The sequence below is a fragment of the Daphnia pulicaria genome, chromosome 1 (genome assembly GCF_021234035.1).
Source record: "Daphnia pulicaria isolate SC F1-1A chromosome 1, SC_F0-13Bv2, whole genome shotgun sequence".
Classification (NCBI taxonomy): Eukaryota; Metazoa; Arthropoda; class Branchiopoda; order Diplostraca; family Daphniidae; genus Daphnia; species Daphnia pulicaria.
Window position 1 is genome coordinate 39,856,965 of NC_060913.1, and position 27,423 is coordinate 39,884,387.

At 39.7% G+C, this 27,423-nt stretch overlaps 6 protein-coding genes and 1 long non-coding RNA gene across 11 annotated transcripts; 3 read left to right on the top strand and 4 right to left on the bottom strand.

Annotated features, from left to right (window-relative positions):
• Positions 1-39: 39 nt before the first annotated feature.
• On the bottom strand, positions 40-5,987 carry LOC124320247 (peroxidase-like). 2 transcript variants are annotated; one of them, XM_046783034.1, is made up of 15 exons: positions 5,872-5,987; positions 3,473-4,174; positions 3,128-3,398; positions 2,845-3,065; positions 2,732-2,777; positions 2,487-2,614; positions 2,217-2,413; positions 1,845-2,073; positions 1,427-1,772; positions 1,210-1,366; positions 1,061-1,145; positions 911-999; positions 645-843; positions 484-586; positions 40-413 (listed from the first exon to the last, which is right to left on the bottom strand). In XM_046783034.1, exons 2-15 carry the CDS (start codon positions 4,164-4,166, stop codon positions 296-298), a joined length of 2,883 nt encoding a protein of 960 aa, XP_046638990.1. In that variant the 5' UTR covers positions 4,167-4,174; positions 5,872-5,987; the 3' UTR covers positions 40-295. The 2 variants fall into 2 exon arrangements, with proteins under 2 accessions (XP_046638990.1, XP_046638989.1); XM_046783033.1 differs by lacking the exon at positions 5,872-5,987 and adding an exon at positions 4,545-4,668.
• Positions 5,988-6,054: 67 nt separating this feature from the next.
• Positions 6,055-11,231, bottom strand: LOC124320248 (peroxidase-like). The gene is made up of 15 exons (XM_046783035.1): positions 11,088-11,231; positions 9,551-10,235; positions 9,215-9,491; positions 8,926-9,146; positions 8,802-8,847; positions 8,508-8,635; positions 8,237-8,436; positions 7,721-7,949; positions 7,307-7,652; positions 7,085-7,241; positions 6,936-7,020; positions 6,789-6,877; positions 6,524-6,722; positions 6,354-6,456; positions 6,055-6,287 (listed from the first exon to the last, which is right to left on the bottom strand). Exons 2-15 carry the CDS (start codon positions 10,224-10,226, stop codon positions 6,167-6,169), a joined length of 2,877 nt encoding a protein of 958 aa, XP_046638991.1. The 5' UTR covers positions 10,227-10,235; positions 11,088-11,231; the 3' UTR covers positions 6,055-6,166.
• Positions 11,232-11,610: 379 nt separating this feature from the next.
• LOC124320514 lies at positions 11,611-15,553 on the bottom strand. The gene is made up of 3 exons (XR_006913955.1): positions 15,449-15,553; positions 12,719-12,880; positions 11,611-12,536 (listed from the first exon to the last, which is right to left on the bottom strand). It is a non-coding gene; the product is annotated as an uncharacterized LOC124320514 (long non-coding RNA).
• A 327-nt stretch (positions 15,554-15,880) lies between these two features.
• LOC124320413 (protein D7-like) lies at positions 15,881-17,465 on the top strand. 3 transcript variants are annotated; one of them, XM_046783295.1, is made up of 9 exons: positions 15,881-16,029; positions 16,089-16,167; positions 16,231-16,264; positions 16,334-16,469; positions 16,541-16,688; positions 16,745-16,819; positions 16,889-16,980; positions 17,051-17,206; positions 17,265-17,465. In XM_046783295.1, exons 2-9 carry the CDS (start codon positions 16,097-16,099, stop codon positions 17,330-17,332), a joined length of 780 nt encoding a protein of 259 aa, XP_046639251.1. In that variant the 5' UTR covers positions 15,881-16,029; positions 16,089-16,096; the 3' UTR covers positions 17,333-17,465. The 3 variants fall into 3 exon arrangements, with proteins under 3 accessions (XP_046639251.1, XP_046639252.1, XP_046639253.1); XM_046783296.1 differs by having other exon boundaries at positions 15,881-16,008; XM_046783297.1 differs by having other exon boundaries at positions 15,924-15,951.
• Positions 17,466-17,635: 170 nt separating this feature from the next.
• Positions 17,636-19,619, top strand: LOC124320337 (something about silencing protein 10-like). Its single transcript, XM_046783179.1, has 6 exons — positions 17,636-17,926; positions 17,998-18,220; positions 18,292-18,416; positions 18,475-18,616; positions 18,683-18,800; positions 18,866-19,619. Exons 1-6 carry the CDS (start codon positions 17,729-17,731, stop codon positions 19,575-19,577), a joined length of 1,518 nt encoding a protein of 505 aa, XP_046639135.1. The 5' UTR covers positions 17,636-17,728; the 3' UTR covers positions 19,578-19,619.
• A 1,059-nt stretch (positions 19,620-20,678) lies between these two features.
• On the top strand, positions 20,679-24,271 carry LOC124320258 (programmed cell death 6-interacting protein-like). Of its 2 annotated transcripts, none has more exons than XM_046783052.1 (9): positions 20,679-20,982; positions 21,201-21,319; positions 21,383-21,654; positions 21,711-21,947; positions 22,007-22,229; positions 22,289-22,412; positions 22,506-23,217; positions 23,288-23,597; positions 23,656-24,271. In XM_046783052.1, exons 1-9 carry the CDS (start codon positions 20,777-20,779, stop codon positions 24,036-24,038), a joined length of 2,586 nt encoding a protein of 861 aa, XP_046639008.1. In that variant the 5' UTR covers positions 20,679-20,776; the 3' UTR covers positions 24,039-24,271. The 2 variants fall into 2 exon arrangements, with proteins under 2 accessions (XP_046639008.1, XP_046639009.1); XM_046783053.1 differs by having other exon boundaries at positions 20,680-20,982; positions 23,659-24,271.
• On the bottom strand, positions 24,075-26,820 carry LOC124320372 (F-box/LRR-repeat protein 20-like). The gene is made up of 10 exons (XM_046783238.1): positions 26,430-26,820; positions 26,300-26,367; positions 26,107-26,236; positions 25,882-26,045; positions 25,664-25,821; positions 25,457-25,596; positions 25,204-25,395; positions 25,026-25,127; positions 24,723-24,935; positions 24,075-24,656 (listed from the first exon to the last, which is right to left on the bottom strand). Exons 1-10 carry the CDS (start codon positions 26,448-26,450, stop codon positions 24,549-24,551), a joined length of 1,296 nt encoding a protein of 431 aa, XP_046639194.1. The 5' UTR covers positions 26,451-26,820; the 3' UTR covers positions 24,075-24,548.
• Positions 26,821-27,423: the final 603 nt, after the last annotated feature.

Here is a 27,423-nt window from a genome sequence, read left to right on the forward strand (position 1 = left end):
AGCGAAGCGAAAACTAAGTCAAAAATAGTTTTTGTCGGTTTTGGACTTTTGGTCCACATTTCTGTATTGCTTCACATAACAGGATTAGTTCTCCGTCGTTGTATAGAAAAGGGAGACAAGATAATAATGGGAAAGAGAGGGACACAGACTGATTTTCCTATGCAACAGATACAGTAAAACCCAGTTCCTCTGTTTTTGTTTTTTTGTTAAAATTTTCCGCCGTTACAGAAATTTTGTAATGATTTTAAATAGAGGCAGAATGGACTAACTCAATTCTTAAGAAAAATTATTTGGCTTAAATCTTTTTGGAAGGCACCGTGCCGGATCTTTTGTAGGATTCCGAAGAACTCTCCTGCCAAGGCAGAAGATCAACACGAGGAATAGAGGATGAGTCACAATCCACGATTCGGTTTCTAAAATTAATTAAAAATGAATAGAAAAAAATTCTTGGTCGTAATCTCAGCCCCAGAGATCATAACTTACGCATCACTTTCGAATTTGAAGATCAAAGTTTGAGTGTATAATACGAAGCTATTGTCGCAGACGAGACGGGCAAAACTGATGTGCCGAATTTCGTACAATTGCTCTATAAAGTCAAAATGAATTAACCATCAAGCAGTCCAATTATTTTTACTGTGTTATACCTTCAGTGAACGAGCCGGGCTGTCCTCCAAGATCGTAAAAGTATCGATCACCTCGTTTCAGTCTCAAAAACTGATCGGCCACGATACACTGGAAAGTAGGGCCTATCAAAGCCCCTTCAGCTTTATCCTCTGAAACTCCTCCGATGTACAGGTCGATGTCGTCCACTGAGTCATATAATAACTCAAAGCGCTCAACAATCTGTAAAAGCGGAAAATTGTCCGTCTTAAACGACTTGTTGATGTCGACAATTTAATTTAATTAATACCGCTGGAGAAATCAAATCAAGCAGATCACTGAATTTCTTTGCGCGAGGGATACCGCACAGGGCCCGATAATCGTTGTAGCCCGGCAAACCTATAAACAAGAAAATAAAATCTATTCCACTTTTGTTTTAACTAAAGCCAAAAAGATTTACCGTGATCACGACCGCGTTGAATATTTAGAGACACTAAATCCAAACCGAAACCTTTGCCTTCCTCTTCGAATAAGTGATTGGTAACCTAACAAGTGACGGTGTAAATTCACGAAAAATCACGAAACCTTAATTCAAAGTATTACACCTACCTCCTTAGAGAAATAATTGTCAAAATCTTGTCCGGGTTGAGTCGCCAAGCCAATCAGGAACTTTTCAAGGTTTCCCGGAGTATAGACCTTCTGCACTTTATTAAAGTGTTGACGTAAAAGGATATGCGATTCCTTCTTCCTCCGACGATTGATTAGACTAATAGAATGATAGTTAAACACAGCTGCTGATTCAAAAGAAACATTATTTTGGACCTACTCTTGCTTTCCCTGGACAAGCGTGTGCCCGAATCGGAAAGCGGCGGTAGCAAATTCATTTAAGATGCTTGGATTAAGATTTTTGTAGTAATTTTCATTCAAACCCTGTTGAAGTGGCAGCAAACCAAGTTCCTGCATCTTCGCTCTACCAATTACGATGGGCAGCCATTCATTGTAGGTAATGTGCTGCATTTGAGCAATCAGAATGCGTCTGGCCTCCTGGTAGAGTCGCTCGTCATCCCAGTGGGGATTCAAATAGGCGAGCTCCGCCGCAAGTCTGTTGTGCTCCCGCAAGAAAATAGTTTGCGTGACAGCCAAGTTGGGCGCCTGATTCGTTCGTGAATCGCCTTTGTCAAACATGGGAATTTAATTAGACGTAATATTATACAAAACTATTCATCTGACGGCCGCAACTGCACCTGCTTTGAAGCATTTCACATTATCGGGTGGATCTATGCCAGAGACGGCTTTGGATAAGGTACAGTTAGTCTCAGCCATGTTATCCGGAGGGAGTAGGTCCAAGTCATAATGGCCCTTTTGATGTGTCACTTTGAGTGTACCGTTTTCATACGTGCGTAACGCAGCTGCCCGTTTATTGTCGGAGCCATACACGTTCGAATGATCCAGATAGTGGCTGATCCCATTCATCTAGATAATAAAGCAATTATTTCATTGAAAAAACTGTTATTCAAAAGCACAAAAAAAAATTGCTACTTCCAAACTAAAATTTTGTGAGAATAAAGTACCGCTGATTATATATACGAGACTAGTGACGCTTCATTAGAACTGACCTGCTCTCCATGGCCGAGGCTACAATCATATCTGGGTGCTGGGATGGTGCGGACGAAGCTCATGCAACGCTGACCAAACTTGGAGAAAAACGGATCTCCGTCTGGAATTTCAATGGGCATACATTCGGGATGGAGCAGCTCAGCGTCTGTTAATAGTTTTCCTTCTTCCGTGCAACACTCAATGCCCGAATTGTCGCCTATAAGGAAAATAATTAGTTAATTACACGGTATTAAAACATTAAGGTCGTCTAAAATAAGAAACTAACATACTCATGCGGAAGTTGGAACTCAAGGCCAAATCGTGCGCGAGAAACTGTCCGTATTGCATGACCCAGGTGGTTTCCGCTTCACTGGGAGAATTTTTATCCAAAACCACGGATATAGACACCAAACGAGGACTGCAATAAATCGTGACAATAATATTGGGATATCACAATGATAAATTAATCAAATCTTGAATTAAAAGCTATCAATAGAGTGTATAGCGAAACGCGCTAAACCCATTTTTCTCCTACCTGGGAAGATCGCTTCCGTTTTTCGTCCTCCGTGGCAACCAGACACCTGTTGAATCATTTCATCTTTTTACGCTGTCCTACATATTTATAATTTACTGTTATCGAATGAATACCATCGGCGTAAGCTGGAACAAGTGCGCGTTGAAACTGGGTGCGAGATTTGCCCCAGGATGGATACTTGAGGTTATTACATGAACCATCCATCGTCCGGAAGGGAGAAGAAATAGTCTTTTCATCACAAATGGGATCAGCTGGACAGAAGTCTGACAAAATGGTATCCTTGAGATTGAATTGGGTCAAACCCAAACCAGCCTCTTCTGGAGTCAATTCGAATCTACATCAATTGAATATCGACATCATTTAATTGTTGAAATTGAAATCATTTTGAAATACCACCTTTTGCCAAGTTCTCTGGTTGTCTCAATGCTAGTTAATGCGGCACGACTAAGATGTTCAGCTTCGGTCGCTGTCTGGAAAAGCAAATGCGTGTAAGATGACGAACTGGGTCTGATGGTGATGTTCTTGTCGCGGAGGAATTTCTCCGTCTCGTCCATTAACCTCATGTTGAAGCGACCCGCGTGAGCGGCAGCGTTGACAGAGTAAATGTCAATACACTGATGCTCACATTTCACATTTTTCTTGGTTTTCTTCATAGCTTCGCCATAACCTGTTGAGTTGAAATCAAAATAGCTGGTTACCGTATATGAGTACCAAACAGAATTTAGATAGTGAAATATTTACCGTTGTGGGGAAGATCCGGACAACAAGTTCCTGGTTGTCCATCCGGCAGTTTGCAGGCAGTACCGGGAGTGATGAGAACAAGATCATACCACACTGCGCAATCTTTAGCTGGCCGACACTGCGACTCGTAACCGCCAACTTTAGGGCAGTAGTAAGGATATTCGTTGCTGTACTGGTTTGGATTGGCAGTAGTGTATGAAATGTCGAGTGGTGTCTCAAGTTTATAATTAGATTTCGGCACGTGATGGTCGGGGACGTAGGGAGGAAGAGCAGGTTCAACTTGAGGAAGTTCAACATAAGGAAGTTCAAAGTAAGGTGCCGGTGTAGTCGATGGGGGCGAGTAAGTTGGTTCAGGACTCGGTGATGTTTGGTAAATTGGGTTATGTTCTTGATAAGGTTTGACGTGCTGGCTTTCAAAAATCGGTTGGTACCGTCCATCGAACGGTAATTTAAATTCAAAGCCCAATCCAGAAGGATCGTATTGAACCACATCATCGTCGCGCGGAGCCGTGCTGTAGTCTACTGGGCTCGGGTTTACATTCAATGTGGCAGGTCGAATAACGGAATTTTGACGTCTTATCTTTTTAATTCGACCATTTGACCCCTTTGGTCTCTCGACGCGTTCGCTGCTGGAGACAACAGAAAACAGCACACCCAAAATAAGCACCGCGCCAACCGTCCAACGCGACAACATCTTGAATTCTTGAAAATAACAAAAACAAATGAAGCTATTAATTCATGCACGGAAATTGGATACTCAGGAGGTAATTTTGAGAGTGTTTGCCCGCTTGTAAAAATTTTTATAATAGGCCAAATTCAGTTCCCACTGACGCAGTCAAACGGTTAACAGGTGGTTAACGTCACAAACAAGTTTTACAGAGTGTCAAATAACGTTTTTATAACTTCATCTGTTGAAGCGCCGTTTTATTAGAAATCGTACCACTGCTATTTAACACATCTCTGAAAGAAATGCAGAACAATATTAGACGTTCATCACTCCCGCACGAAACTCTACACTGCAGCGCAACGAATAACTTAATCCTTAATTAAATGAAAATGAATTAGCACTGACCTAAAATGAGGCCTTAGAACTCCAATGTTGTACAGTTTTATAATACACTTGGTAGAGAACAACTCTATGGGATGTATGTTGCTGTTTTCACGACACCTGGTCAACTGACTCTGCTACGGAACCGTTTCTCTCTCTTGTATTTATACCCGATCAGGCGGGAAAGTTTGGTGGAAGCGTTTGACAAACATTTTTTTACGATTTTACACCATGGCGGTTGTCGGCTACATTATAAGCCATGCATACAATAGCTTTACCTTCCACCCTTTCGCTACAGTACTTGCCCCATAATGGATTGCTGTCTGTTAAGAAATACCTGCATCATAGACGAGATAAGATAACGCATATATATAAACAATCGTATTTGTTGGCATTCGTGTCGAGTCAGTGTCTGGAATTGAAATTCTTTCTTTCATAGTCTCAGAAACTTTCGCGTCGTCTGACTGCCTTGATTAGTATCTGATGGCGCATAGCAATTGTCAACCCTTAAAAATACAAACAACCGAATTATGGGCGGACAATTGAGAGGAATTTTCGAACGCAAGTTTCCCCCCAGAAAGAGCCGCGGCTTTCTCTACATATTTGAATGGTGTGTTTTTAACGACTTTGTTTACCGAGGCAATTGTTCTTCAGACGTATAGAAAATTATACATGGTGGTGAATCAGAAAAAGAAGCCGGAAAGCGATAGTAAGGTTATTGTAGGCTATTTGTCACGTTACAAGATAAGAATTCGAGAAAAAGTGTCGAAACAACATAAGAAATTGGCCATATAAATATGTTATCAGGCTGCATATGGACCATCTTGATTCCCAAACTCTCTATAGCGAAGCAGTTATAGATATAGTATAATTTTATTTCGACGAAAGTTTGGGAAAGTCGTAAACAAAGTCGTTAAAAGGATGCGGAAACACAGGGGTCGCATTTACAAACGTTCGACAGCCAACTGTTACCGGCACTAAAATGCTGTACGCCGATTTGGCAAACTCTTCCTTGTTCAAAGACGTTGAATTTCCTTAATAATATAAAAGGAACGAAAACATTCACACGAAAAAAAAAAGCACCTCTTTACTACAATCACTACAACGTGCGTGGTCTTGGAAGTCTTAGTGGGTTAACTATCGTGGAATATAGTTCCCAGAAAGGGTACTGTACAAAACAACCCATTTTCTCTATTTTCGTGCATGACTGGGTACCGGCTGAGCAACCGGTATATCACACCTTCTGAAAATAGAAGTCCCGGTGTCTGTTCGTTTCGTTTTGTATGCATAGCGGTTTCATATAGAACAGCAATATCAATTCACTAATTCAAACAAAATGGAAGACAATTACCTGAACCATCTTAAGACTTGCACAAGATACTGGTTATTAGAAACCCACTGCTAAAACCACAACGTTCAACAACTCACGAACTGAACAAACTAAACACATTAGCAAAGTGTTGACTGCCATTGTTGTTATGATGGAATGGCGACAATGCGGCCATGTTGCCGGTTAATTAAAACTCGAATGTTCAGTGTTTTTTTCTTATTTAATTATATATTTATCCATTCCAATAATACAATTATAAAATGTTAAATGTGCAATCTGAAGTAACATATGAATTTTTGATGAAACAAAAATTAATTTAAATCTTCTTGTATTGAGTACCACAACAAGGCCTTTTGTATGGTTTCTCATAACCTTCCTGCCATGGGAGAAGATTTACACGAGGAATAGCCGAAGAATCGCATCCCACGATACGATTTCTAATAAATGAAACAATAAAAAATAATTAATTTATCCAATAATGAATCTAAAAAATCAATGCTTACGCGGCAGATTCAGATTTAAAAACAAGTGGTTGAGTATGAAGCACATGGCTGTTATCGCATACGATGCGGGCAAAACTAGCTTGCCGAATTTCGTATAATTGTTCTGTATTCAAAATTAATTAGTATATTTAAAATAATTGCAATACCAGCATGTTTTTACTATGTAATACCTTCAGTGAACGAGCCGGGCTGTCCTCCAAGATCGTAAAAGTATCGATCACCTCGTTTCAGTCTCAAAAACTGATCGGCCACGATACACTGGAAAGTGGGGCCCAATAAAGCTCCATCGGCTTTTCTCTCGGAAACGGCTCCGATGAATAAATCAATGTCATCCACCGTGTCGTAAAGGAGCTCAAAGCGTTCGACAATCTATGAATAAATCCAAGAGTTGTATAACGTCTGTTCCATCAAGCCATAAATAGTAAGAGCACTTACTGCTGGGGAAATAATGTCAAGTAGATCACGGAAGTATTCAGCGCGGGGAAGACCACACAGAGCACGATAAGCATTGTAGCCGGGAAGACCTGAATAAAGACGACCAATAAATATCCAATCATTTCTTTTGAGATTTCAATATATTACCGTGATCACGTCCACGTTGAAGATTGAGAGCCACCAAATCCATACCGAAACCCTTACCTTCCTCTTCAAACAAGTGGTTAGTAATCTGTCACGAAAAATTAATTAATTAAGAGCTGAAAATCAAATTAAGCTATATATCTGCATTATACCTCCTCGGTGAAATAATTGTCAAAATCTTGTCCAGGCTGAGTCGACAAACCAATAAGGAATTTGTCAAGGTTGCCAGGCGTGTAGATCACTTGCGATTTGAAAAAGTGTTGGCGTAACAGAACGTGAGCCTCCTTCTTTCTTCTATGATTAATTAGACTGGAAAGGAAAATAAACCCGTTAATAACCTCTCTCCCCCAATAATAGCTTATGATTAAACTTACTCTTGTTTTCCTTGAATAAGGGTATGGCCGAATCGAAAAGCAGCGGTAGCGAATTCGTTCAAAACGGTTGGATTGATGTTCTCGTCGTAATCGTCGCTGAATCCATCTTGAAGTGGCAACAAACCGAAGTCCTGCATTTTGGCCACACCGATTACGATGGGCAGCCATTCGTTGTAGGTAATGTGCTGCATCTGAGCAATCAGAATGCGCCTGGCCTCTTGGTAGAGTCGCTCGTCATTCCAAAACGGGTTCAAGTAGGAGAGCTCCGCCACAAGTCTGTTGTGTTCACGCATGAAAACGGTGTGCGTGACAGCCAAGTTGGGGTGTTCATTCGACCGCGAATCACCTGCGACAAAAGTGGTTATTATGCAATTTAAAAAAAAAAATCGTTTTTGGTGTGTGCATTTTCCTCACCTGCTTTGAAGCACTTAACATCTTTTGGTCGATCAATTCCAGAAATGGCTTTAGATAATGTGCAATTCATCTCGGGATCGTTATCCGGCGGCAGCAAGTCCAATTCGTGATGACCCTTTTGCGGAGTTACCTTCAGGGCGCCATCTTTGAATGTTCGCAACTCTGCGGCGTCTTTATCGTCAGAGCCGTAGACGTTGGAGTGATCCAAGAAATGGGTCAACTGATTCATCTACAAAAGCATCAATTGAAAATGCAACAAAAGTGGGTTACATCTTTAGCAAAAGAAATACTGCACAAATTACTGGGCAATTTCAACCCGTTGACATGCCATAAAGTTTTGAATTGGACCGTTTCAAAAGTAGCAATTTAGGGTAATTTAAATGACTACGCTTCGAGTGATATGTTAAATTCATGTTACAAAAAGATGAATAACACATGTTTTGCATGTCGACTCGCATCTGGTGTCGACATTAATTGCTGTACTGTAACGGCGAGACTCTCTTCCAAACGACTGACCTGTTCTCCATGACCGAAGCTGCAATCAAATCTGGGAGCCGGAGTGGAACGGACGAAGCTCATGCAACGTTGACCGAACTTGGAGAAAAACGGATCATCATTTGGAATTTCAATGGCCAAGCATTCAGGATGAAGAAGCTCGGTATTGTTCAACAACATTCCTTCTTCTGTGCAGCACTGGATGCCCATTCCGTTGGCGTCTATAGGGAAAAATAAAATGCATAGTTATTAATTTGAATGCTTGCTAATCCAGCATTGCAATATGTCATACTCATGCGGAAGACTGGAGTCGATGTTAAATCGTGATCCAAAAATTGGCCGTACTGCATAACCCATGTGGTGTCCGTCTCGGAGGGGGCATCAGCGTCCAAAACCACCGAAATCGACACTAAACGCGGACTGGAATAAGCGCAATAAAGCATTATAGATTATTTTGCGAAGGACAATAAACTATGAAGACTATGTGAATGAAAGTTTATGACTAGTTTCCAAAAAGAACACACTTCGGAAATGTCTACATTGAGTACCGTAACGAATCGTGTGCAATATTTTTTGGCAGTTTTACCTGGGAAGATCGCCACCGTCTCCAGCCCGCCGTGGAAGCCAAACACCTATAGAGAAATATTGCATATATGTGCCAACTGTCCTACATAATTATTATTTTGAGTTGTTGAAAGAATGCTGCTCACCATCTGCGTACGCTGGAACAAGGGCGCGCTGAAATTGGGTGCGAGACTTTCCCCAGAAGGAACGTTTGATGTTGTTGCACGAACCGTCCAATGTCCGGAAGGGAGAACGGCTAGTCTTTTGATCACAAACGGGATCAGCTGGACAAGTCTCTTTCAGAATTGTGTCTCTCAGGTTGAATTGATTCAAACCAAAACCGGCCTCTTCTGGAGTCAATTCAAATCTACAGAGATTTATTTAAAAAAAGATGTTTATAAATAAGATTCAATTTTAAAATCACAATTGACTTACCTTTTGCCAAGTTCTCTGGTGGTTTCAACACCAGTAAGGGCTCCACGGCTGAGCATCCGTGACTCGAGAGTTGTCTGGAAAAATAGCAAATGTGTCGACTGGGATGAACTCGGTCTGACTGTGATGTTGTTGGCTCGCAAAAGTTTCTCCGTTTCGTCCATCAAGCGCATTTGGAACTGGCCAGCGTGAGCGGCAGCATTCACAGAGTAAATGTCAATACACTGTTTCTCCAACTTGACGATTTTTGTGTTAGCTTGCTTGATGGGCCCGTTATGACCTGGAAACAACGAATTTAATTTGACATTCTTTGAAACAGAATAGAAAAATGTTACTCACTGTTGTAGGGAAGATCGGGACAACACATTCCTGGTTCTCCATCCGCCAGTTTGCAGGAGCTTCCCGGAGTGATAAGAACCAGATCGTACCAAACAGCGCAATCCTTGGCCGGTCGGCACTGCGACTCGTAACCGCCAACCTTTGGGCAGTAGTAAGGATATTTGTCTTCGTATTGGTTTGGACTTTCCGGATACACACTCTCGAGTTTGTAAGAACCAGGATAATGAGGAGGAGGTTTAACAGCTTCATGATAAGCCGGCCTGGGTGGATAAGCTGTTTCAGGGCTGTAAGGGACATAAGCTGATGGTTTTTCGCGGTAAGCTGTTTTGGGCTGGACAGGTGGCTTGATTGGCCCAGCAGGAGGTCTCGCTGGCTCAGAGTGGTATGCCGGTCGGAATTGGTATTGGAAAACTCCGGGCTTTTGAATCTCAAACCCGAGACCAGACGGATCGTATTGAACGAAACTTTCGTCCTGCTTTGAATAGTCCAACAGATGGCTAGGGTTTCGGCCCAACAAAGACGGTCGGCGTGAGTGATATTGACGACCGGTTCGGGCACTCTCCGTATCGGCTACAGGCTCTTTCTCTTCCACAGCATCTGCAGCATCGTCGCTGGCGGCAGCAGCAACCAATAGCATGCACACCATGACCATTCCAATTACCCATCGGGACATCATCTTCAGCAGCTGCAACGAAATCAATTCATATAAGTTTCTTCAACACCTTTCTTCTCCATTCAAAAAAGAAAAGTTGGCTATTATTTGTACAAGTCATGTGAATCTCGGATACGGTTACGATAGCAGAACAAAAATGACACCTTAATTAGAGTGTACAACTATTGGAGAGTTGAATCAAATTTCACCGCGCGGTGTGAAAATTGCCCAATAACCTCAATGACAACGACCACCTCAAATGCAATGCGTCACGCAAGAGTCATCCGAAAAATTGTCTATAATACAACACTGTTACTCTACGAGTTCCGCTTGATAAATAATATTTCTCGTCGTCTACACGAACAGAGAAAGCGCAGGCGGCCCAATTTGATATCACTCGAAATAGCTCAGGCTGCGTAACATCGCAGGCTAATCTCGTGCTAACGTTTCAATAGAGAATTTTTTATCAATTTAGAATTCGACTTGAAGTGAATATTATTGTTTCACACAGTTAAAAACAAAGTCAATCAGGAATCAATAGGTTATATACAAAGTGATTGGAATGTAACGCCTTTCTTCAATTGAAAAACTTTCATGGCCAATTGACACGGAAGAGTTCTTCCATTCAAAAAATAAATGGAAAGATCAAAAGAAGTCAACAAATGAAGAGAAATGATAGATGGCTGATTACGTAGTATCAAAGGCATTTGTTCACTCTTGTTTAAATACGTGTTGTACAACAATATCTTAATTTCCTTTTCTAAAAAAATAAAAGAGATTTACTGCATTCACTTTCACTTGCGTCCATTAGCCTACAATTCGTTTAGCACGACTAAATTCAATGTTCGTGATGGACAAATAAAAATGAAGTGAATCAAATCCTACCTGAGTGAAGTTTGAGTTGGTGTAATTTTTTTTTAAAACTTGAGCGCGTTTACAAATGATTCTACGACGAAGAGCAGAGCAGCACTGCGAGGTATGTGTTCCAGTTTCCACGACGTCTGACCAAGTGAGCTCTGTCAAGAACACGCTTGCCTCTCTTGTATTTATAGAGGGCCCGAGTTAGCCGAGCGCGGGAGTCACGAACGAATGGCAGAACTAGGGAGAAAGAGAGAGAGGATACGGTACCTTTTCAACAGGTGCTCGGTGTGTTTCGTGAGTTTATTTAATGGGCCGGTAACTGTCGACGGATTCGAACGCAATCCTGATTAGGTCTGATAGACCGTGACCGATAACTCGAAAATTGCCATCACCTCGAATCATTGATGCCCGTTCGTGATGTCATCAAGTCGTTATCAAAATATTGACAATTATAAAGTCGAATCTATCGTTTTGGTCAAACATTGGAAAACAAGTTAAGTCTCATCTGCACGACGAGCAATTAAATTTGAGTTTCACTCCGGGACAAAAAGTGGACCGCGCGCTGTTATTTGACGAATGTTTGGTTTGCTGAAGGGATTTTTTTTTTACTAAATAGATTTAGGTTGTCGGTGATTCATTGGAGAGAGCTTACAGAAATAGTATAGTACAAAAGTAAGACGACACTAAAAGAAAAAAAGTATTTTTATGATCTTGTTCGAGAAACCACGTACGCCGCTGAACGAGACAACCCTGATGGCATTCAAACGCAACCTAATCGTAGCGTGAAATTGAAGTAACAGCCGTTGTCTGTCCCGGTAGTTGCCGGAATACTGCCGCTGCGTTACCGTTAACCCCATTCAGCATTGTCACGTGAAATGATTGTCTTCCGAATTCCCATAATATTTGGCTTTTTTAAAAATGAATTGAATTCTATTTGTGTTTTAAGTTGAGATTTATGGCCGTCGTGAAATCATATTAATAGCGAAGCAGGTGTTTCAAGTTCGATTGTGAAATACGTTTTGGAATGAGCCAATGTATTTCAACAATTAAATGAAGTGAATATATTTCAACAATCCAAGTGACGTATTTCACAATCGACTTGACGGGCCTGTCAAGATATTCTGACATAATTAATACGAGAAAAGTAACGGAGTCCACTGTTAAATCTGATTCCAACTAAGTGAATTTCGGAATGATTTCGCTTTCGTTTTTTTTTTTTTTTTTCTTTAAACGGCTGTTAACTAAACAAATAATTAAATCAACACCACGCAGAATCTTTCGCCGAACTTTCTCCATCGTGCCAATGGCTTTTGCAAATGCGTCAAAAATGTTTCCTTAACGGGAAAGTGCCCATTCGATGCATCGTCCACGTCGTGTTCGAGATATTTCGTTTAAAATCGACGCGCGGCTATGATGTAAAACAGGGCGTGGACGTTCGGTACACATTCACGGTCGAAAAGAGAAAACGCGCTGCTGTCGATGAAAGAGAATTTCGTTATTCTTTTCAAGCTACGTACTATTTTGTAGGTATATACAACCAAGCTGGCGGGACAAACGCATACGAGTGTGGGAAAAAAAACAACACCAGACACGATTTCATCTGATTTTTCGAAATTCATCTTTTTGAACAACAAAGAGAGAACTGTGTCACTTACCAATTCTTCTGCTTTGACAATAGAAAATGGACCCATTTCTTTCTTGTAAACTGATTTTCCAGATGTTGTCCAGTTCCGCGTCTATGGTTTTTATTGACAAGACGAGCCACATGACGATTTGAGAGCACCAGACTGGCCGACCTTGTGTAATACATCCGTTTTCTACGAATTAAAAAAAAAAGAAAAAATATTACGCAAAAGAAGGCATTTAGGTTGTCCTGTCTAACTGCTGAATGGTCGACGCCCAAGTGACGTCTTTGAGGAAATCTCTTCTTTTATTTTCAATGCCGTTGATCAATCATCAAGGCCGATACTTTTAAAAAAACAACCCAGCACGGAGAACATTTTGCGTTGTTAGTTTTTAACAATAGTCAAGTCTTTTGACCAAAAGAGTTCCAGCCGGGTCGTGACTCATAAATCAGACCTTCTCTTCGGGATTTCTCCTGACGCGAACAAAACACGTAACAAATCGTCCGTCGGGTTGCGTTATATAATTAGCAAACCAAACGAATTTAATGACGGCATGGGAGCGCCGTAATATTACTCGCCCGTAAGCGGTTCGAGGATTGAAATCCACACAAAAATATTATTCGGAGAAAAGTCAAGTAAAAAACGAAAGTAGAAGTCTTCTTCAGTCACGCGCCCGTTATACGGTTGCCTTTTGTTGTTGATTGATCCCTATCTCCAATAAGTGAACGCCGGCAATAATTCAGCTTGTTATTATTTACGCTCCTCGCAAGTAGGTTAAACTGCGGAGAAAGTCACAGAAGGACATTTTTCTTAATTATTTCGAAGGCAAATGTAGCAGAACGTACCTACCAAAAACCTGCGGTTGCCTTATTTTTACCTATTACCTATGCCGCTGCTGCTGTTGTTGTTGTGTGGGTGCGGTTTGCCCACCCACCCACACCAAAGCGCGCCAACAATTTGTTTCTTGAACGCACGAAGGCAATCGCTTTCGGACGTCCAACCTTTTAACTCAACACTCTTTTGATTCACATTTCTTTTTAACAAATAGATGCTTTATTTTGTTGCGACATAGTAGTACGTACCTACTATCTCGAATCAAAAAGAGGAAATTGGAATTCAAAACAACGTTTTACACCTTTCACTACAATCAGTCAGCCGTGTACATTCCTATGTACCGCCAAGGAATAGACTATAACGTGTATCCCGAAGCTACGCTGGGAGGCATCAGGTGCGCTAGGTGTCTACTACAACAATCAAGCCCAGCTATTCATCCCGACTTGGAATAATGCATTTTCTAGTGGGCGGATGAGTCAAAAACTGTCTGAACAATTCAACTCATTTGCAAAGATTTCTTTTCACGATCTCGAGATTGCCACGGCGTTGTGCAATTGAGAAGAAAACCTATAGTGTAGTTGAAATTGCATCATTTCGTCACGGCTTCTCCACCCACAAAAGTGAGGGACTCGTTGCCAGTTGATGAACTATCTCAAGTCTTTGTGAAAAAAGTAAAAGTTTTCGCAAACATCGTGTTTATCGCCCGCAATCGATTCTACATTACAAATGGCACGGATCGATTTTGTGGATAAAGTATAAATATAACAAGGTTGACGTCCAGGTTTCCCCCCCTCTATATCAAAGAAAGTGTAAAATAAATCCAAGCGTAAAGAAAACGCACTAAATCAAAATTTTCGATAACGTCAATAGTATTCCAGGGTCAAGCTTGGCTTGGCTTTAGAAACTATAGTATAAGGGTTCATTAGCTTAGTTTGTTAGAACTTGATGTCACAAAAGAAAAAATGTTACTATTTGACAAAAGTTGTTGTAAAGAACTTGTGACGAATCGATGGAAACAGAAAACAAGTATTCAGGACTTATGATCGATGAGACAAGGCCAGCAATTGTATGGTAAAGATTTTTAAAACAACTCGTGAAAAATCCATGGCAAAATAGGCTACTGAAAGAATACACAAAAGAGATTACTGCATTAGAGAACTTGTATAGTTGCACCATGACTCGCCAGACGTAAATAAATTTATTAGGAAAAACGTCTTTGATTCCTCTTGTTTTCTTCTATAGTAGCCTAAAGTAGGCCACAAATGGTAATAAATGTCTGCCATTTGTATTTCCAGCCGAACTTTTTCTCCAAATCCTACTCCACCCAACATTAAAGTGTACGCCATAGTGTTTATACGGCTTCGCATTTTGTCATGACGAATTTCAGACTTTTTCGAAGGCAAAAACCCAAAGTTCGAGAGTTCATTGCAGGGAGGCACGCATTGCTCCACGTGTGATGCACGACGTTTTATTACCTTGCCTTTTTGGTAGATCCTGAATAGAAAGAAAAAGTGAAGTCCCACCTTTCTCTCTATGCTTGCAGGTTCACACCAATTACCACAAGAAAGCATTAGCCTACAACGGAACACGAGATTTGCATCCCAAAGGTAAAAGTCTAGGATTACGTCACACGCAGGCTAAAAATGATGGGCACTCTAACGTCTCTTCTATCGTTCGAATTGCGTGACAAAGACCAGACGAATAAGTGCTAACATATTATTTAAGCCCTAAAACAATGTTGTTCTTTTCACCCCTACTCGCTATAACATTCATGGATTTTACTTCGATAACTTCACTGTCGAACATGTGATTGACGCCACATTTTGTTCTCTCAACAATACACAAAGTTTCAGCTGAAAAGAACTGCGAAATTCAACAATTCTTGTTTTTCCTTAGAAAATTAAACGAAAAAAGTTATAGACTAACCTGATGTGTACTCGATTAGCAACTCTTGCAAATTCTTCATTGTTGTAGTCATGGAGAAAACTTTACAGGATCTTTAAACAGAATAATGTGTTCTCAACACTTTTTTCAAGCAAGAATGTTGAATCGAGTAGTGACATGCACAGCACACGGATTTCTTGATTGAACTTAACACGAATGAGCCACTCAAACAAATGACGAGTTAAAAATTTACATAATATTTTAAATTACGATCTTGCCAAATCAGCAAAAATATGGCGTGTAATTTAATTTTTTTTTAATAAAAAGAAATTAGTTTGAACTTTCTAATTTGAAATTCCGGAAATTAGAAAAATTAAGTAAATTTTCCCGCTAACGTCGAACGAGAGAAATTTGTGATTATTTTCGCTTTAAAAATGTTGTCTTGCTTTGATTTCATCACAGTTCTCCATTTTTTGCAGTTACACAAAGAAAACTAAAGAAGACTACCAGTCGGGCAGGGAGACGTCGACAAGCTCATAATCTGTGTGGGTAAAAAACTCCACCTCTTGTTCCGAAGTCTCGAAGACAAAAGTCTTATAGAGGAAAGGAAAACGTTGGATTTAGTTAGTTATTTTCTTAGTCTTAGTTCTAGACAAATAATAATAATAACAATTGGAAATAGGATTGGAAATGATTCACTTGAAAAACCTTACTGAACGTGTTGGGTGCCCTTTTGACCCTGTGCACGTGGTTGAAAGACGGTGAGTGATATCATTTTTGTGTTTTTTAAACAAGTAGTTAAAAACTGTGATATTTTAAAACAGGAGATTCCAACAACATTTGGTCAAGTGTATTAGAGTAAGTACTTTTACTAGTTTACTGTTATCATTAAATACCTTTACGTCTGTGATGCAACTTAATTTGCAGAATCTTCCAAAAAACCATGATTTTGTTCAATGCCAATATTGGCACCTGCACTATGTTAGAAGGAGTGAATTGAATGATCACCTAGAATCTTGTGAGCACAAGTTAGCTAAAGAGGCTAATAAGAAAACGTGGGAGGGTAAGTCTAAGTCCACATATTATGTTTCATTCAGTAATTTAGTTTATAAATTTATATTACCACCTGTTTAGGGGACAAACAAACAAAGTTTTTTCAACCAAAACTGAAGTATAATGAAATCCTACCATCTACTGAGTTATCAGAGAGCTGGGATGATGCAACATTGACTGCTCCTAGCTTCTCGTCTGAAATAATGAGTGCTAAGGCCAACTACATGACGTAATTTTATTAATATTGCTGCCCGTAGATTTTTATGTACAACTATTCCTCTTTAGTGTTCCTCAAGGGTTATCCAAAGCCAAGCGTAAAGACTTCCGAGAAAAAGAACGAGAACGCTTGCGGGAGAGGGAGTATACTTACATAAATCAAATCATGTTGAACTATATTATTATTTGCTAAATATTTAATTTCTATTTTAGAGAAAAGGAAAGAGTATTTGTGGCTAAAGGAGAGAAAATCCAGCAAGTACAAAAGGAAACGATTATTCCAGTACCACCTCGAAAACCAACTGGTAAATTTTAATCTTTCTCGTTTACACTAAAATTAGATTTTCTTATTCAATTTGTTTACACAATTTGTAGAGAATCCAGTAAAACGCCTAAGTCGAATTGCAGCAAACTTTCAGGTGCCAAAAGAGCATGTTGAAGAATCAAAAGGACTTTCTTCGCCCGCTAGATCTTCACGTAACGGTAGTGCTGGAAGTACTCCTGCAATCGGAAGAGGCAGAGGACTTTTGGGTGAGTTAAATTCATTATCATAAGTATCTAAGAACGTTATCTTAATATTATTTCCAAGGTTGGAGCCATATCTCTGAACCAGACCGAACATTTCGCTTCTCCCCGGAAGAATTTCCTAATTTATAATTAGTAGTACCTACTTCATAATACGGTCACCTACTCCAAGTTTGAAATATCCTGTTGTTTCACTTTTCAAGTTCTTTTGTTATGAAAACACAGACCTTTTTTGAGTAAATAAATTTCATTTTGGGTTCAGGTATATCCTTTTTGACAAAACAAGACTGAATTTTAAGAAAAGAATTCTTGGAATTCCAAAATGCTTTTCCTTTAAAAACCAAATAAGAAAAAATAAAAAAATACCGCAAAAAAAATAATTTCTAGTTGCAATGGAAATTTGGCATCAATGCATTCAAAGATCTTGCAGACGAACATCTGTCAAACGAGCTGTTCAGTGTTCAGTTGGATTCAGAACCACGTGTGGGTTAGTTGGAACCTACAAAGTTGAATAACAATTAAGTTAAGATGGGCAAGCCTAAAGGTACATCCAGTCGTAAAACCAAAGTGGATGCTGTATCGGACGACGAAGAATATCAGGATGCCGTCGACCCAAATTCATCAGAATTCATATATGATGCTGTTGACGAATACTACGAAAACGAGGAACGCGAAGGTGCAGAGAAATTGGCCAAGTTGATGAAAAGGCCCAAAAGATACATACAGGTATAAACATGTGTAAAATTACTCTGTTAATGTCTAGTTTTTTTATTGGTTGTGATTTTCCTATATTTCAGGAAGATGTATTGGGAGTAGCTTCATCATCTGATGAAGAAGAAACATTGAAGATGTCAAAAAAGAAAAAGCTGAAGAAGGCCCGTTTAGATGCAGAACCGTTACCTCCCCTTGATAATGAACTGGAAGATGAGAAGGAAGGAGATGATGAAGAAGAAAATCTGGAATGGGGAAAAAAAAGATCAGCATACTACAATGCTGACTACGTTGATGAAGAATGGGATGGTAGGCTATATTTCGATTACAAAATGCATCTTCTGTTATCTGCTACAGTAATAACCATTAAAATATTCTAGATGCAAATGAGTCGGATGCTGAGGTAGCAGAACTAGAAGAACAAGAAGCACTTGCAATTCAGCAAAGAATGGCCCAACAGTTGGAAGAAGCAGATTTTGGTTTAGATTTCATCACTCACTTAAAAGTGACAAATTAATGAAACTAAAGTTGGAGCATCTTATTTAATCTTCTTTGTATTACAGGAAGCTGACAAAATCAAAGGACAAACATCTGTACAGGAAGAGAAAATTGACGTTAATCTTTCTCATTTATCCAAACGAGAAAAACTTAAACTATTGACGGAAGAGTCTCCAGAACTGATTGAACTCGTTGAAGATTTCAAGTGTAACTTCTAATCGCTGAATTAAATTATCAATGTTTAGTATTAAAAACACCAATCTTATCTTTCAGGTCAAATGGCAGAGCTTAAAAACAATCTAGAACCCATTTTAAAATTAGTGACGGAAGGAGTGCTACCTGCAAGTCCAGGAGTTGATTACGTCACATCGAAATACCAGCTCATCCTCAAGTATTTTACGTACAACTTCTCTTCTTGAAATTTTATTACATTTTTCGTCTGTTTATATTTTTCAGCTACTGCACACAGATTGGCTATTATTTTGTGCTGAAGTCTAAAAGAATATCCGTGCAGAATCACCCTGTCGTTAAACGTCTGGTTCAGTTCCGAAGTTTGCTACATCAGCTTGAAAATGCAGGGGCAAGTCTACAGCCGGAGATCGACAGTTTGTTAACGAAAATTAAAGAGGATGAAAAGATGACTCGCGAAGACTTTGTACGCACCGTCATTCCTCCAAGAAAGAAACTGCGCATTTTATCAAGTCGTCCTCAGTCGGCTGTAGTCGAGACAAGCAAGCCAGAGGAAAAGAATGCTGTCACGAAAAAGAAAATCAACGTACCCTTGACTCGAGACGAAGAGCAAGCATTAGATTTCTACAAAGCGGTCAGTAAATCAAAGAAAGATTCTGAAGATGAAAGTGAAGATGGTGACGAAGATCCAAACCTTGATTTGACTGCTGGAGCTGATTCAGCCATAAATGCTTCAGAGCAAGGAGAAGAGGACATTGGCAAACGTGGCATCAACTATCAAATTGCTAAAAACAAGGGCTTGACACCTCATCGGTCGAAAGAACAGCGCAATCCTCGTGTCAAACACCGTATGAAGTTCCGAAAGGCAAATATCCGCAGGAAGGGCGCGATTCGCGAGCCTCGCAAAGAACTCAAGAAATACGGCGGTGAGATCTCTGGCATTAAGGCGACCGTCATTCGAAGTGTTAAACTTAAGTAAACCTTTCAAATATGTCTTTACAAATATACTGTTTAAGTGTAAGTAGCTTGAATGATTTATTTGTTTCATTTCCTTCCAAATAATTGGGTAAGAATGAATACGTTCTTCGAGATAACAAACGGTTTAAATTTTCTAACTTTTCATTTTCCATTTCAGTTGCCCTTGTGTAGTTTTTTTTATCAAGTTGTCTGATAGTAATCTTTCGGTAGTAGTAATTTTTCATATGAACGTTAACACTTTGCTGTTTACATTTTGCTTATGACAAATCTTTTAAACCTGATAGGCTGATATCTTAAAAACCTCGTTTTTTTTTAATTAGTCAGCAATGAATGCTTTTATCTGAATCATAAAAGCAGCAAAATGTTTATCATTCTTGTCACATTTTAAATGTGAAATAAAGGCAGAAATTTTCTGACTATATTCCTCTGCTATTTAGAATTTCTCAGGAATAACTAAACAAACTAAAAACGGAGGTGTTCTTCAACGAAGTCATAATTTAGCTCCGCAAGATATCAAAAGTAAAAATGAATGTAATAAACGATCGACTTTAGGTTAGTAGGTAAACAAACACATGTTTCAGTTAGGGGAATTCAGGGCTTCATGTTCGGGGTAACAAACTGACTTAATTGTCCGATGGATTGAAAACATGTTTATACGCTACGCTTGTCATGTAATCACCGTTCAAACCGGAAGCCCGTCATGATGTGCGGTTACTTGCGCTGCATCTCTTAAATTTCGATCAAAAAAAATTACTGATTCCTATGAATATAGTTGGAGACTACGGCAAGTGGTTTAAATTTATCAATGAGAACCAGCATAACAGCAAATTTGTTTGTTTATTCCAAAAAGTAACGCGGGCAATGTCCTTGCAAGTAGCAACTGGTTGCAACTTGCCCAATTCATTGACAAAAAAGGTTTCGAATGCATGACGTCATTCAATAACCCAACTAACACGCGGAGGGGGGAAAATAAAAGGGATGTTAAGAATGTCTTTGTTTTCTCAAGGATTTCCGCTTGGGATTGGGAAACAGTTTTTTTAATTTTTTTAAAGAAAATGAGTAAGGGTGTCGACCAGAACTACGGGGTCTGGCAAGAACATACTTCAGTCGGATGACACATACTAAGTGAAGAAACAACTGAATTCGGGATCTGGGTCCGTCCAACGTTCATTAATCTATCTGTATTCAAAAGACTAAGAAATGGCGGATATATTGTCCGTACCACTGAAAAAGACGTCAGAGATCGACTTAGTAAAGCCATTAAAAAATCTGATTGCTTTGCGATTTTCAACAGCTGATAATCCAGAGAATTTCAACGATGCCATATCCGAGCTCAACAAACTGAGGAGCCTCGCCTGTCTTCGTGCATTGGACAAGAATGAGTCGTCGATTGAAATCAATGCAAGGTAAGAATTATTTGGAATCTTTTGTTGTGTTTAACTTATTCTGAAGTAGATTAGTATGCTATTATTGTTCATTTATTTTGTATGGGTTGTCAACTAAATGCTAGAATTTCTTAAGTACTCGTATTAGAACACCTAACCTTCAATTCAAAACACAACTTTTCAAGGTTATGAATGCTTTGTACTTTCAAGATATCATATAGATATCATTAACTATTTAGGTACTGTGACCAACTTGCAGCTCTGGAAGGAAAAATTCCACCCCAAGATGTGCAGATTCCTTTTAAATGGAAAGATGCATTTGATAAAGGTTCATTGTTCAGTGGGAAGATGAGTCTGAGTAAGTCTTACATTTGGATAATAATTGTTTACTGTTAACTATCAATAAACTTTTTTTTTACAGCTATCACTTCATTTTCTTATGAACGGATGTGTTGCCTATTCAATCTTGCTGCCTTCCAGTCTCAAGTTGCAGCTGTCCAGAGTCAAGAAAGTGACGAGGGACTCAAGCTGGCTGCAAAGTTGCTGCAATCGGCTAGTGGGATTTTTTCTTATCTTAAAGCGAATGTTATGGGAGCACTTCAACAAGAGCCAACTCCAGATTTGAATCCAGAGGTACTTGGTACCCTTTCCTCCCTGATGTTGGCAGAAGCACAAGAGATATTTGTCATCAAGGTTAGAAATTTAAAAAACTTTGTGTTCACTGTTTGCTAATATTTATCTTTTCTTAGGCAATTAATGATAAGATGAAAGAGGCCATTATTGCTAAGTTAGCTTCGCAGTGCGAAGAGTTCTATGCCGAAACGTTGAAACAGATGAAACAACCGGCAACCACTTCGGTCTGGGAAAGAGATTGGAACTCTAAAGTAACAGGAAAACAATTGGCTTACCATGCTATTGCCCAATATTATCAGAGCCGTGTTTGCAACTCGAGAAAAGCTGTAGGAGAGGAAATAGCTCGTCTGCAGGTTGTTAAAGTAATTGTGCTAACAAATTATTTAAAATAATTTTTATTTCATTTTTTTAGGACGCTATTGAAAATTTCAAATCAGCTCAACAGCGTTTCAGTGATGTAACTACGTATCAAGACTATTTTAATAAAGCTCAGAAAGCACTGGCCGAAGCGCAGAAAGACAATGATTTTATATATCACGAACGTGTTCCTGATGTGAAAAATCTTGATCCGGTCGGAAAAGCCCCTCTGGCTAAAACCCCTGCTATGCCGGAACGTCTTGGTGCCAGTTTTAAAGGTTACTCTCATTAATTCTGAAAAAGAGTTGCGTGTTTTAAAAACTTTTTCTCCTTTTAGATTTGTTCGAAGGTTTGACTCCAGTTGTGGTCCACCAAGCTATGGCCGCATGGGATGTCCGGAAAATGGAAATTGTCAACGTTGAAGTAGGACGCATGCGAGAAGCAAATCAGATGCTCAATGGGTAACACTTTTTTACATTCCACATTCGTTTTATAAATTGATAAAACTGACTTTTTGTTTGTTTTACTGTAAATTTTACTGACGGGTTTGTTAGAGTGTTGGCCTCTCTCAACTTGCCAGCTGCTTTGGAAGAGTCTGCTGGTGAATCGCTTCCCCAGTCTCTCAAGGACAAAGCCCGAGCTGTTCGACAGTCTGGCGGAATCGATATTCTTAAAGAGTTGATTGGCAACCTTCCTTCGTTATTGGAGCGTAACAAGGAGATACTTGACGAAGCTGAACGGCTAATAACGGAAGAAAGGCAGTCAGATGATCAACTCAAATCCCAATTCAAGGAACGTTGGAGCAGAACTCCATCCGTCAAGTTAACCGAGGCGTTTACGTCTAATATCGCCAAATACAGGCAAATCTTGGCAAACGCTTCCAATGCCGACAATGTCGTCAAGGGCAAGTTCGAAAGCCACAGACGAGGCATTGAATTATTGAGTCGACCAGAGGGTGAACTTGAGACAGCTGTTCCATCTGCTTCTCAATCAGCCGCAGACAATAGCCGCTCACCGGCTGCTGCTCAACTTAGACTTTTGATGAGTCAAGTGAACGATTTAAAAAGTGAACGAGAAGTATTGGAGCACGAGTTAAAAAGCGCCATGGTCGACATGAAGCAACTTTTCCTCGGTGCTCTTACTCAGGATGGGGCTGTTAACGAGCCAGCTATGTCAGTGGAGAAGCTTGGTCAGGTCTACGGTCCGTTGCAAAAACGTATCCGCGAGAGCATTGATTTTCAAGCCAGTCTTATTCAGCAAATACAGGTACATTCAATCAATTAGTTAAAGCAGTATTATTTTAAAATTTGCTCATGGTGTTGTCATTATTTCAAAGACGCTGAATGAGGACTTCGTGAAGGACAAGTTAGGAGGAAAAGGTCCATCTGCTCGCGAAGAGCTTCTTAAAGAATTAGCTACTGCACATGATATTCACATGGAAGTACAGAACAACCTGCAGGAAGGCGCGAAGTTTTACAACGACTTGACTCAGTTACTACTTAGCTTCCAGTGTAAAATTTCGGACTTCTGTTTTGCACGCAAAGCAGAAAAGGAAGAATTGCTTAAGGATCTTACATCGTCTTATGCCAACAACAGCAGTTCTAGCGCCCCTCCAACGGAAGTTCCTGGTTATCACACAACTCAAGGTACATGCATTTTAGACAGAAATGATTAAACAAGGCAATCTATAATCTTTAATCTTAGCAGCACGTGAAGTTCCAGCTCGGCCTCCACCACCTAACTTCAGTAGCGCCACCGCTTCTGCTTCTGTACCACCAACCAGTAGCGCCCCGGGTGCTCCTCCGGCCACATCCGCTTCTCCAGTCAACCCAAATATGGCACCAGGGCAAAGTGGAGCTAATCCTTATCTTCCCTACCCAATGCAACCTTATGGTGGAATGCCAATGCCCATGCATATGCCCATGCAGTATGGGTACCCTTCTGGCGCCCCTCCAACCTACGACTACGCTAATCAGGCACAATATCCACCGCAGCAACAACCGCAGCAACAAGGAGCACCTGGCTATCCTGGATATTATCCATACTATAACCCTGCCTACCCGTATGCTCCACCTAGACCCTATTGATGGTGTGAAATATTCAGTCGACATTTTTCTCCTACCTAATCTGATTCAACCCGTAGATTTTCAACTTTACTGTAGTGCCTTTTTTCGGTCTTGAAAATGCGCTGTCTTACTTCTTTCGTTTTAAATTCGTTTTTCTTTTCCCTGTTCGTCTACGATAACCGATGATCAAATGGTTGTGTCCAATTGTCCATTGGCTCTAAAGAAAATTAAAACATACGATTTAATCAAGTTCATATCGCTTGTATCATTTTTCGGTTAAATACTGTACAATTCTGATTAAGAATAAAACAACAATAAAGAGCGATGTGATTTACGCCAACGAAGGGGGAAATAGAATACGACAGAACGCTATGTATAAAGGAGGTATAAATTGAATGATTTTCGCTCTTTCGTCCGTTGACGGCGTCTCAAAGCAGCTAGACAACTAAAAGCCAAAAATCTGCATATAAAGATTTAAGACATATGTCAAGCCACTGATGATTGGAATTGTATAGAAATGACGATGTGATCTTAGAGGATGATACAACAGCGACAATAGCGCTGACGGGAGCCGCCCACCGACGGAGGCGGAGTGACTGGAGCGAAATAGGCGTGAACGCGGACGTTTGGTAAATAACTCTGCCGAATGTAATTGTTTTATATTAAATATACTCGTAGCACTTTTAATGTAGAATGCTGTCAGACCCTCAATCGACGAATTCCAGCCCGAGTTATTAGCTGGCAGTCGTAGAGTTCAATACGTTGCAAACTGTGACATGAAATGAGGTTATCTAATGCCGCATCTGTAATGAGAGGACAGTTGTCCAGCTCCAAGACGGCCAAATGTTCCGCTGCGCAAGGCGATGTCCCGACGCTTCGAATACCATCGTCTGTTATCAATTCACAGTGTGACAAACTCTGTAACAGTAAATGATAACACCGGTGCATTAATTCAACAGGGTCGTTCCATAGTTCTAGGTCTGCAATATGTCTGAGTGCTGTACATACCAGTTTCTCTAGACGTGGACACCCAGCAGCCAAGTAACTAAGTGCCGCATCCGTGATAAGTACACATTCTTCTAAATCCATTCGTTTCAACAAGTGACAATTCTGCAAGGTTTAAAAAGATTTGCATGCCATAAAATAAAAATGAATCTTCTGATAACTTAGCTATATCTTGTTTTACTCTGGCTAATGCTTGAAATCCTATGTCAGTGAACAAAGAGCAGCGAGCCACTTCGAGGGTAGCCAATTGGGGACAATGTTGTGACAATGATGACAGAGTAGCATCTGTCAAATGTCCACAGCCGGACAGGCATAGATAGCGCATTTCTGGACAACTACGAGCAAGTCGAGCAACGCCAACATCAGTCACCTCCTAAAAAATTGATTGACATATACAATGGAAACCAGGATCAAATAAGAAAGAAGCCATTTACCAAACAACCCTGAATGTTGACTGTGTGCAATCGAGAGCAAAATCTAGCTAGGTGCGTCAAGGCATCGTCGCCAATCAGGATACATCCTCGGCTGTGAAAAGTCATCAAACCGGGACATCCTTTGGCAAGCACCTCAACACCTGCATCAGGAACACAATGAAACTATTTATATATGATGACATAGTATTTGTACTTTTATATACCAACCATTTTGAGAAACTAAATCACACCAAGACAAGTCAATGTAAACTAACTGTGGGCAACCATCTGCCAGTGCTTTCAATGCTTGATCTGTTATTGCAGGGCATGAGGAAAGGTTAAGTCTTTGAAGCTTGACACAGTGGCGGCTCAAAGCCAAGCAAGTGCTGTGTTAAAGAATAAATTGAGCAATTTCAATATGTAATATGTGTTTCTCATTAATTTACCTATCTGTGATTCGTTTGCATTGGTTGAGATTTAGGTCCTCTATGTTGTTGCAGTGCTGAGAGAAGGTTCTCATAGCAGAATCTCCTACTGACTGACATCCTTTAAGGCTGAGTTGCTTAAGAAAGCCTCCACAACGTTTAGCAATATTTTCAACTACAACTCCCTAAAAAAATTACACTATTGCAGATTTTAAACATTTGCAATGTGTTTATAAAAACACCTACCTCTACATCACGCTGAAAGCTAAAAAGATCTATATACTGCCAATTGCTCCCATCTAGAGCTAAAATATTCCAGTATTTAGCTACCTGAGCACAACGACACAATGACACAATATCCAAAAAGGAAAAAACTCTGAAAAATTTAAAAAAATTAGTATAGGTTTTAGTTAACTTGTCAGGAAAATATGATAAAAACCTCAATAAAAGTTCTTTGGGGAGTTTTCTGATGATAAGGGCTTCTTCCTCAGTCCAGTGTTTGGACAACTAGAAGACAAAATTAATCATGAGCATAGTACTGTCACTACATGTAAATAATATGTCAATACCTTAAATGAGCTGGACTTCATTTATAAACATAAAAGTATAGAATGGAAAGAAATCACAATTGATGATAGCATTTATTTGAAAAAAAAATCAAGATCACGGGGGGTTGCTAAGCGTAAAAACTGCGACGCATTGCGTGACACGGGTGGCGCACTGAACTAAACCCCACGTAGCGATTGATGATGGATTTTAGAAGAAAGAAAAACAACACTTTGCAACGCAATTGAGAACGACTAGATTTTAAGAAACACTTGTCAACAGTCAATAAACTTTAATAAATTCAGTTCCTCCACGGATAAATATCAATGACACCAAATAATACTTGCTTTGAACTATTTACACCAAAGCACAATCTTTTGTTGTTCTCCTTTATTCGAATCAGCTGTTCTCCTGTGGGGCCCCATCGTGTCGATTTTCATAAACATAACCAAGTGTGGAAACCTGATTGAAGTTCTTACTAAAAAAAAATATTTAAATTCATTTAAGTTTAAATAGAAAATGTTTTAACTGCCAATGTTATTTTATTTCAAAATTATTTTAATTATATGAATTAAATTAGGATTATTAGCTAATCATATCCATCGGCAGAGGGCCAATAAAACGTGAATTTGAATTTTTTCTTCCAAAACTAATTTGGATGGCAGATGGAACGAAATTAAAACTCAGTCACGTCAAATTCATTTTCATTTTCAAAGGGAAAGAAAACATAATATATTCAATCCTATGAATCACTTACCAGAGCAGTTATCATCACACATTTATTTATTCTGGCAGTTCCAGAGCTCATGGATGATCGTGAACTAAAGAACTACACCTGTATATTTTTATTTAGTTTTTGCCACTCACATGTGATAGAGTCGAATGTGAAGAATCCTTTAGGATCCATGTTATTGTGAGTGATAAAAACACGGAAACATTAGGATTCCTGTCTAGTTTATTGCATTTTCAAGCCAAAAGTCATTTAAAAATTTTGGACGTACGCCGTAATTTTTAAAG